General features: G+C 34.5%; 2 protein-coding genes across 2 annotated transcripts; both read right to left on the bottom strand.

Annotated features, from left to right (window-relative positions):
* Positions 1–1353: 1353 nt before the first annotated feature.
* LOC117915017 (heat stress transcription factor A-6b-like) lies at positions 1354–4043 on the bottom strand. Its single transcript, XM_034830560.1, has 2 exons — positions 3112–4043; positions 1354–2476 (listed from the first exon to the last, which is right to left on the bottom strand). Exons 1-2 carry the CDS (start codon positions 3397–3399, stop codon positions 1706–1708), a joined length of 1059 nt encoding a protein of 352 aa, XP_034686451.1. The 5' UTR covers positions 3400–4043; the 3' UTR covers positions 1354–1705.
* Positions 4044–5341: 1298 nt separating this feature from the next.
* LOC117913816 (1,2-dihydroxy-3-keto-5-methylthiopentene dioxygenase 2) lies at positions 5342–8340 on the bottom strand. The gene is made up of 7 exons (XM_034828867.1): positions 8283–8340; positions 6896–7007; positions 6714–6808; positions 6455–6569; positions 6247–6371; positions 5816–5886; positions 5342–5700 (listed from the first exon to the last, which is right to left on the bottom strand). Exons 1-7 carry the CDS (start codon positions 8295–8297, stop codon positions 5634–5636), a joined length of 600 nt encoding a protein of 199 aa, XP_034684758.1. The 5' UTR covers positions 8298–8340; the 3' UTR covers positions 5342–5633.
* Positions 8341–11342: the final 3002 nt, after the last annotated feature.

The following is an 11342-nucleotide window of genomic DNA, read 5'->3' as shown; positions in this document are numbered from 1 at the left end:
GGTTTGGACTTTATGGAGAGAGAGAGAGAGGACGCAAGAGAGGAGAGGAGAGAGAGAGATTGAGGACTGACTTCTCATCGTTTTGGCTTGGGACGACGATGCGTCATTAATTCATACCGCTTGACGAAATTGCCCTTGCCTTGCTTCCAAATCCCCTAACCATAGAGAAAAAGAAAACCAATTACTGTTTAAACAAATTAGTTTTTCGAGGAAAGGGGTGTTTGGTAAAAGCATACGCCACCATTTTTTATTTTACAAATTCAAAGACCTTAATAAAAATAAAATAATTTTTCAACATGTTCAAGCATTTATGTTTTAACAAAAATAAAATCATTGTGATGTGAGATCAAAGGGCAGTTTAGTCAGTTCCATGGTTTGGAAGGTAGAGTTTCTCTATTAACCACAGTTTTGACGTCAGTAGGAGAGGGAAGGTTAGGCTTCGTCGGTGGGTTGCCACGTGGCAAGTCGGTTTCTATGTTGCGACACCTCCTCCATTGTGCAATTTGCAGAAATGTTGGGCATCTCCACATCGCAAATGCAAAGTATGAAACACACCACCTTTTCAGGTATTTTTCAATTCCGTCTTTATTCAACATTTCATCATTTCCACACGTCTTGTAGCCAATTCCACATATTTTCTTCTAAACTGTTATCATTTCCTTTTTTTTTTCTTTTTTTAATCCTTTAGTTGTATTTTATTTTATATTTTATAAAAAAAATTGAGTCTGTACAATTGATTTCATCGACAACCAATGGGTGGTGGAAGGGTGTGTTTGGCTATGTTGTCCCTTGAATTAGTCGTCGGTTGGAAAGAATTCAATCACACTTCCAGAAGCTGTAATGGCCTTGGAGAAGAACAATTGGAGCCTTGTGGGACTTTGGGGATTGGGTTCACCCGGACTGGGCTGTTTGGGCTCAAGGCCCAATAAGTAGTTTTGAAGAGAATAGGCCAAGATTTGGGAAGCCCACATATTAAATAGAATAATGGGGGGTCTCATGCATTGCTCATGCACATCATGTGCTACTTTCTCTGTGAAGCAACAAACGCTACATTTTTATGTGAGTGGTGGAACCCTATGAATTTCTTTATATCTTAGGCAAAGAAGATGATCCATCAATATGATGAATTCATCCATGTAGGCGAACATCCATGTATATAAGAAGAACAAGAATGGACATTATTTTTTAAACAGATATAGATCGGGTACTTTTTAAAGATATATATATTTATAATATTTTGGTCAAAAGCTCTATGAAAAGTACAAAAATGATTACATGACAAAAAGCCCTAATGGCAAATAGTAATCTATCTGTTAAAAACTTTAAACAAAAAAAAAAAAAAACAGACACAAGATTGGACTTTAGAGCAAGTTTTCTAGTCAGCACTGCCTGAGAGCACCATTAACTAAGAACTTAAACTAGAATTCTACTCTGAAAGAACGCTTGAGGACACTGTAAGCCAAAAAATATACAAGCTCGGTTATCACCATGTCTTGGAATTTCTTCTTTCTTTGAGTACATACTGAAAACGCTCTCTGTCAGTGCCAAGAACCCGTCTGAAAATTACTGGTTCTTTGGCATTAGGGAGACCCAGATGAAAAAGGAAAACAAGTAATCATGGAGTCAGACTGCTGTAGGGAGGTCTCTTCTTCCCTGACTACTGAAGACACAGGCAAGTAGGAAAGCATTGAGAAAGCTCAGCTCCCTATACTGGACTGGAAACCAAGTCACACAGCTGGTCAACCAATACATTCACGTCTTCTTCATCATCCCCTCCAACAGTATCCAGTAAACCCATATCTCCTTCAAGCTCCTCATTCAAAAACTCTTCCCATATTCCTATATCCAGTGCTTTATTTCCGCTTTCGAGCTTCATCTCTTCTTTCTCTATCTGTTCCTTCTCTGGGTTCTTCCCAGTTTTGCTTAGTCCCTGCATGTCCATAGCAAGTGTATCCAGCTCTGAAACTTCAAATGCTGAAATGTCACCATAGTCGTGGGGTTCAGTTTTGACTGAATTTCCTTCCCCCGTGGCTTCCACATAGGTAGGCCCTTCATCGATCAGTCTCCTCTTTTTAGTTAATGCTGATTCAAGTTCTTTTGTTCTGCTTTGTAGGACCAATTTCTGTATGATACTGGGATTCTTTATAACTTTTGCCCAGAAATTCATCATCTGTTTCAGTTTCAACTCTGTCCCTTTGATCCTTTGCTCCATTGCTTGGAGGTAAGCTCTTGTATCCTGTTGTTGCCTTCTGAGCTTCACCAGCTCCATCATCAGAACCTCCTTGTCCCGCCTCCTGTGATCAACTTCCCCATCTAACCCAAATCGCTCAACTTCAACTGACGGACCTACAGCTTGCTGTGAGGTATGAGGCTGAAGTGCCTTCTTCCTCTTGATTTTCTTCAACAGAGGCTTTTGTCCTCTGAGAAATTCTTCATTTGCAAACTCCCATCTGTCTGGATCAACCTTTCTAAAACCCTATACAATTGAAATTCCTCTTGTTCATATGAATACCCGGAACTCGTGAAACAGTTTTACACAGAAGAAAGAAACATATTGAATTTTAAAAACGAGAAATAATGGTGTGGCAGCATCATATATATATAGATAGATAGATAGATAGATAGATAGATAGATAGATATGGTGAAGAACTGCTTCGACACTAGTCTATTTTATTTTCTGATCACTGCATTTTCAATTTTTTAAACCATTAAACAAAGCGTCCACATTAAGAAACCCATTAAACAATTAAGAGAAAAGCAAGTAGTGATTCAATCTTTTGTAAACAAAAATGGAAACCGAAATAATAATAAAAGATTCCTGCAGCTTCGTGAACAAAGAAGCAGCCAAATCTGAAGAACCACACATGGGATTATAATACTAACGAAACATTCCAGTTTCTTCAGGAACATGGGAGCAGTCAACAGTTTTCTTCTTTTTTTAGGCAAAAAATTGCAAAAGAAAAGATGAGATTGGATTAAACTATCTGAATTGTCGGTGCAGGAACATGGGAGCAGTCAACAGTTTTCTTCTCTTTTTAGGCAAAAAATTGCAAAAGAAAAGATGATATTGGATTAAACTATCTGAATTGTCGGTGGAAGAGAATACTTACATAGGTGTTGAGTTGCCTAACAAAGCTTGAGAAATTGTTATGCTTGAAATATCTCGGAAGAAGATTCCCGGCAAAGATCTGAGGATCCCATACAACAAAGCTGTTGTTACCTATACTCCAAGACACTATACTATCCGTGCTTGGGTCGTCGACAAGGTCATAGGTTTTGTTGAGAAAAGGTGGAGGGCCTATATCATGAAGTCCCTCCATTGGTTGCGGTCGTTGAGAAGCAGCGATGAGAGGCTCATCGGGGTAAGATGAACTGCTTCCTCTAACCGGGGGATTCATGACCACTAACCCAACAAAGTTAGATGAAATACTTGATTTGATGTCTGACTCTCTTCATGAAAATTTCTTCCGGTTATGAGTAGATAGAAGGTTTCTTCAGGTCTTACAGCACAATGCTGTTGAATCTGAATTCGCCTTATATAAGGGTATTGATTGTAAGCAGTTTACAATAAAATAAAAAGAATAAAACAAAATAAAAGTAGAAGCTAATTGGTAGAGATGGAAGAAAGACCAAGTCCAACTGGGGTTTCAACTGAACGGATGAAAATGTGGAAAACCCGGACATATATGACAAAGTTGTATCTGATAATAGTATCGAAGTGCTGAAATGGATCACAGTTTGACTAGAAAAAGGGAAAAAATTGGCCTAGAATTTCAGCAACGAAGAGATCAAGAACCAGAAAAGAACTGGACCGTAAGGTTGGGAGCCTTTACCAAATCAAGAATTTCTTTACCAAAATAACTGGCTTATGTTCAGCAAGTTGGTTTATACGTTTATAAATGCCTGGCACTAGGGGAGCTTCGCTTTTCTGTCTTCCACGGTAATGACGTTGGAATTGGGCTAACTTCAGAAATATATGTTTGCTAAACAAAAACATTTTACAAGCCACAAAAGGATGAAAAATTTTATAATGGGAGCACAAGATATATAACGAAAGAAAGAGCATAGCCCGGAGGGTGGGTGGGGATCAGGATAAGGAACTAAAAGGCTACGAAATTAGACATCATTATATGCATTAAATATTAATCACATCAAGTTGTAAATTGTAATATAAAAATGTGGTAGTGTCCTAGAGTTAAGGACTCCCCATCTGAATTGGACCCCACTACCCATATATGTTTCAAGTCGTGTGACAAGGGCAGTACGGAAATACCCATATTCTGATACATTTGCTGGAGCTTGGATGAATAGGTTGGGGATATGAATGAATGATGAATGGGGAATTACAAAAATAGTTAGCTTTCATTGTAGGTCCCACCGAGATAGTTACTGATTGTTGGTAGATGTCGGTCAATCTGAGTTGAACACGGGGCTTCCATCCACCCTAGCAGGTTTAATCATCCCCAAAGTGCATAACAGATGGACTAATTAGATTAAAGAGCAAAAGGATCACATGCTCTTGGTGTTCAAGGATTTGAAGCGAATCATGGAAGATATGAAACAATTCATGCATCAACTCAGGGAAAAGTGAAAGTGGCGGCACATTTATCAGGTCGTGAATTGGAATGAATTTGTCCTCAAGGTGGCAATCGGGTGCTGTTCTAGGGGGCAAAACTTGAGGAAGACACATTTACAAGAATCCAATGATTATGAAATGACACCCCACTAGATAAAACCACAGTGAAATTTTTTTATCCGACACATGTAGAGCTGCTTTAGGTGAACAGTAAGCCCATATGGATATGCGCCCACCATTTTGCTTTTGGATTTAGATTGCCCATGCCATCCATCATGCAAAGTCCGCACACCATGTCATGATGATTCCTTTTTATTTAATTTTTCATGATTTACCCTTTATTTCTTTCACATAGCCAGGGATACTAATACACCTGGCATGCTATCCAGCATGCTACCCAGCATCGGAACACTAGACAGATCAGTGTAAATGAATCCGATAGGCAAAAAGGTACCTACCCATTAAAGGAATGGAAATGGTTATCCCTGACGGGACAAAACCTAAGAAATATCTCAAAACGGAGCCTGGAGTTGACTGTTGCCCACAATCTGATATTTATTATTTTAGAAGCAAATTATTGCATTCCTGGTCAGTGATCCACTATCATCTTCCACAAGCGGCTTCCACTCCTCAAGGAATGGATATCAGCCGCCTTCCACAATGGGTTGACTCAGTTTCGTAAGAGACCTAATTAAATACAAAATGTCTAGATCAGACTCCATAATTAAGACAAGATGCCACATGCACGTGAGAGACATATCAGGTCCTGATAAAAATGAAGCAATGAGAGGCGTCAACATCCATCCGCAAACTGAGAAAGCAACCACACACATGGATTATCCATCTGTTGCTGCCCACCCATACACATACAGCAAATATCATGTAGAGCTCCCTTATATTCAGGTTTTTGCCAGTCCTGGCCGAGGTACACAAGTATATTGAAAGAGACAAGTAAATCAAAGCAAACCACACAATATGCCAGATGCATAATCATAGGTATTATTTCTTAGACCCACACCACATTCTTTTTCAAAGTACTAGAACTAAAGATGGATTTCATGCTGCAGCATCAACAGCATGATTAGCAGCTTCCTTCTGCCCAAAAGCTTCAAGATACTCTTTCCTGCAAATAAAAGGCCATCTGTGAGATTCAAGAAAACGAAAGACTTAATTGGCCACCAGGTATTAAGGTGGAGATTAAAAGATATAAACAAGATGGAGAACAGAAAAAGCCATACCTTGCAGGTAGATTATCATGAGGACGATTAAATGGAGTCCAAACAGGATCACCAACAAACAGCCTCATTGCCTGAAAAATAAATTTCATTAAGAAATAGGTTTTCCTTTTTAATCATACGGTATATAATGAACTGGCATAGAAGATATGCAAGGACAAGTCACAGTAGTCACACGAAACATAAATAATGCTAACTCTAATGCAATATACTGTGCCACTGCACAAAGTTTTTGGGCGGTTACCCAGTATCAGGGTATGCAGAGGGAAAAATGAGCAAATCTCCCATCCAGTCATTTTATTCATAATGGTTATAATTGCCAAACATGGGGGCATAGAATATATGGTCCTAGTGGTATTGGTATTATTATTGTCATTCTTGGCAGGCGAACAAACCACTAATTTGTGTTTCATAAGCATGGAGTGTAAAGCTACCTTGATGTAGTTGTTCGAATCCAGTGTGAACCGGTGATAAATTCCAGCAGGTAATACAATCATTCCTCCTTTCTTTAGCCACACACGGATCCAAGAGTCATTTTGATCCCTCACATCAAAATAACCTTCACCATAAAGTAAAAATTGGAAAGCCTGGGTTAATAGGTAGAGTGGGAACTAAAAACTACAAAACTGCAACTCATCCTACCACTTCCTGCCACACAGTAGCGAATCTCCTCATCAGTGTGAAGATGCTCTTCAAAAAAGTTCTTGATCTTCTCTTCATAATTTGGCAGTTTTTCTGGGCAAACCTCACAAAAATCCTGGAGAAAATGTTTACATCCATTTACACTTATATTATACAGACTTAACTATAGGCTATGGTATAAATTCAAGGCACAAACTGGAAGAATTGGAGAACAATTTCCTTTTTCTGAATGAAAAATGTAAGTTAGGTGACAAAAATCCATGTAGGAGTATCCACGGGCTTCACGAATCTTCTTCAATTCCTCATCTGTTTCATAGTTATCAGCATCTAATCGCCAGCTGAGCACTCCAAGTTCTGCAAGGTAAATCGCTCATGAGCAGTTAGTCAAAACCTTTTAATGAGTTTCATGGTCTGAACAACATTTACGTTTAAAATACATACTAGCAAGTTGGTCCAAGGACACAAATTCCTTGGGATCCCGGTGATGGGGGAGCCTTTGGTCTTCATCACTATCATCCATATACCATGCCTGTAGGACTTCCTCTCTGTCATCCTGCAGTAATTGAAGATAATGAAAACATTCCATAACTGCAATATGCTTTTTCACTATTCAGACTATTTTTCTGTGAGTGGAAAAAAAAAATGAATTCAACACATAACAGTTAATCCTGTTAGAAGATGAACAAGAAGACGGGAGGTAGAACTTTCCTAAGGTCATTGGGTATGTCATCTTGATGAACATCCAAACAAAGACATATAACAAAATTTTTACACATCAGAATCTAATTTCAAAAGGCTCTTCCTTGGCAGATTTTGTCTAACATAATGCAAGTAATCTGCAATAAAAATAAAAAATTTGCTACAACTTAATCCAAATCCTAGTTTCCCTCAAGGAATTTATTAGGCAAGGAAGCTTGAGAACTAGTTTCAAGATTCAAAATTCATGAATACCATATAATATCATCTCCTGCATTTTAACATAAACCGGCTCTGATTCTCAATCCACTAAAAGAACTTGCATGCAGGAGCAAAATAAAATACAGAATCAGCTGATAACTATTAAACCTGTTTTTCGCTTATATAAAAACTCTACTCTACTATTATCCCTAGTCCCAACCATTTGCAGCATAGTGGAATTATACTTTTTTTTTCCCTATGCTGCTTTTCCAATCTACTAGATGATAAGACAAAATGCTTCCAACACTATCTTCTCTCTTGGGAATTCTGCTCAGCATCTTCCGCTGACCAATAAAATCTTGCTTGTCAAACCATGCCAGTTATTGTCCATAGATTTTTTTAAAATTCTCATCTAATTGAAAATAATTGCTAAAAAAGAAAATTTTTCTGGTTGATGCCATCTTATCAGGTAGGGCTTATCCTGTAGTAAACCCTAAGTTCAAATTAGGGCCGAGTAGTTATTCTGATAGAGACAAAACACAAAGAATCATCAAGCCATCAATTCTATTCTCAACTCTCAAGAATAACTATTTAACAAAAAATTGAATTAAAAAAAAAAAAAAAAAATCGACTGGTAGAAGCTTTAATAATATTAGATAGTTTCTAATCCAACTACGAAGCATCGCAGGGGATCTGATTGTGAGTAGGAAGAGCAGATCATCCGAAATAATATTGAAATTTTCCAGAAACAAAATTTTCAACAGAAGCCTAACCAAACTAAAGTCTGTTTTTATCGATAGAAAATATTTCCTGGAAATTTTGCCACGAGAAAATTTTTCATCACCGTTCAGTTACCCTCCAAAATTAATCATCAGAAAAACAATTTCAAAAACATTCTCGAGAAAATAAAAAGGGAAAACTATGAACTTACCTTGAACGAACCCATCTCAGCCACTGCCTTTGGGTGAATTTCTTAACACGCTCTAAGGCGTTGAGCCCACGCCTCCATTTTATATACGTGTACTGAAAGTCAAAATACTGAAATGCCCTTCCCCATTTGAGCAATAATTTCGCAATTTGGACTGTTAAAAGACCAAAACTCGTCCAGAGACAAGAATCACCCGTGGGGTCGTTTAAGGGCTTTATTGTCATTTTGGACAGGAAAGCAAGTCCAACATGGAAAAATAATACATACCCACCACCGCCCAGCCAATTGACAGTAATCATTTCCTTAAGAGAGAATAATTTTATTTTTAAAAATAAAAGCATTGATATTTTTAAAATTATTAGAAATTCATATATATTTTTAAAATATAAAAATAACATTCTAATATTGTAAAAAAGATATATTTGTTGTAAAATTAAAAAAAAAAATAGAAGAAAAGAAGAGAGGATAAACGGAGAAAAAGTTTCCTCTTTTGTAAAAATTCAAGAAGAAATTTGTATCAATAAGCATAATCATTCATAAGTTCTCATTTTATATTTTAATTTTAAAAAGAAAGCTGGGCCTTATTTCACAGTCAAGTCAAATTTGTAGACCTTTGAATTTTGAACATTGAGATGAATGATTTGAGATCTTGAATAAACCATGGGAAAATTGATTAAAGTGAAAAATAGAAGGTTGGAGTCAATTTTATTATTGTGGGCAGGAGGTCTACAATTTGAACAAGTTAAGGCTAGGGATGGCAATGGCGCAGGTTTTTTCGGGTACCCGCTTTGTCCCGCCCCTAATGGGACGGGGTTCGATTTTAATAAATCGGTTTAGGATAAATTTGAGAATTTTTTTAAAATCCGGGACCGGTTCTGGTATTGCCCCGTCTCATCCCGATTATATATAAATTTAATTTAATTTAAATTTTAATATATATATATAATAATAAAATATTTTTAATAAAATAAGTTATAAAAATATAATAATTTAATTATTTATAAAATATATTTATTTTAATGTAATTAAAAATCTTGAAAGTAATCTTTAAAAAAAATTTAATTTTAAAAAAAAGTTAAAAGGAATGGGGTGGACGAGACGTGGCAGGTATGAGAATTTATCATACCCACCCTATTTTATTTTATAAATAGGACGAGAATAAGAATTATTTTGAATAAACGGGGTGGGTTCGAGATGAGGCGACCCGTCTCGAACCCACCATGTTGTCATCCCTAGTTAAGGGTTAATTATTTTGTCAAGTCAAAACAGGGGTTTTCCTTAGCATCAAAATGAAGTATGTTGGTCCAAAAGGGTGCAAAAGAGTGATTGGTGTCATTTGGGTAATTAAATTTTGATTCATACTAGAAGGTTTGGTTTGATAATAATGATGATATAAATACATGAATACATGGGAATTTAATGTCTCTTTGTATATTCTCCGACAATTCTTAAAATTTTCTCTTTCATAAAGGCATTTATAGTGAAATGGCCTAAAGGGCTGTTAATAGAAAGTGAGGTCTCAAAATCCAAAGTCAAATCATCATCTCAACAAATGAAATATAAAAGCAAGAAATCGGAATTAAAATGGTAAGAAATATGATGGTGAAGAGAAATCATATAATAATCATAACTATAGTAGAAGTATAAAAAGATAATAGTAATTAGGCCTTAAGAATAAGTAGAACTTAAAAATAGCAAAATGTTTTTTCTTTTAAAAAAAAAAAAAAAGGGTTGGGGGTGTAATATGACTAACATAATCATGGTTTGAAATATTCGTAAATACGGATATATCGGTACTAAGATTTTACGGATATATAAGAAATATCGTTGGATATTTTGAAGAGAAAATTATTCAAAATTCATGGAAATATTTGAAAAAAAAACTCTAAAAATTGATAAAATAAGTAAAAATATAGTATTAAAGTTATTTTATAAGTATAATTAACATAACTATGATTAAAAAGAAAAATATTCGTAAGCAAAGATATATTAGTCTTAATATATAATTTATCATTTATTTTATCAAATTAATTTTAATTTATAAAATATTAGAATTTCATTATTAATTTTGTTTATATTTTAGTATTTTTTAATAAATTTATAATTTTAATAATTTAAAATAAAGACATTCAAAATTAAAAGGATAAAAATACAAAATTCAAAATTTGAAGTGATAGTTATTTTAAAAATAGGATTAATGAGATAAATGATGAAATATTTAATATTAAAAATATAATTTATTTAATTTAAATACATTTAATAATATAAAATAAATAATAATGCATATATAATTTTTTAATATTTATATTTAATTATCATATAAGTGATGTAAAAAAAGATTTGTTAAAAAAAATTATAATATTGGTTTTTATATTTTTATTAATCAATTAAATAAAATTTATAATAAAATAATTAGAATTATTTTTTATTTTATTTTTATAAATGAACGAAATAAACCCTTAATATAGGGAATGACTCCAACTCAAACTCGGTGAGACTATGACTCCTCATCCGGAAGAGAAAAAAAAAAGGATTAAATGGAATAAAAAGAACTATCATGAATGGTCACAATGCACTGGTGTTAAAATGGTTAAACTAAGATAAGAATACTTTTAGAGTATATTATCATGTAATAAAGTTATTATCATGGTATATTGCCTTTTAATTACTTGATACAAAATTATTTTATTTTTTATTACGTATTGATCATGGTTGGCCAATTGATATTGTTAATTGATTGAATTTAAATAAAAATAGATAAAAATTTAAATTATCTAATGTCCAATATTACATTAAATGAATCATTTAGATAAAAAAATTCTTAGGATTTTATTTATTCTAACCTAAGATAAACATTGGGGTGTTTAAAAACTCTTTGAAAGTGATTAGCAATTAACAAAAATAGTGAGAAATTTAGATACAAGGCAATGATAAAGTAAAGAGATAGAGAGCAAAGATGCCCCAACTTAAGGACATGTTTGGTTGATATTTTTGAAAACTATTCTGGAAAATAGTTTTTGAGAAAAGTTTTTTGTGTTTTCTAAAGAAGAAAAAAATTGTGTT

The sequence above is a fragment of the Vitis riparia genome, chromosome 5 (genome assembly GCF_004353265.1).
Source record: "Vitis riparia cultivar Riparia Gloire de Montpellier isolate 1030 chromosome 5, EGFV_Vit.rip_1.0, whole genome shotgun sequence".
In the NCBI taxonomy this organism is placed as follows: Eukaryota; Viridiplantae; Streptophyta; class Magnoliopsida; order Vitales; family Vitaceae; genus Vitis; species Vitis riparia.
This window is presented reverse-complemented; position numbering and strand designations above follow the sequence as displayed.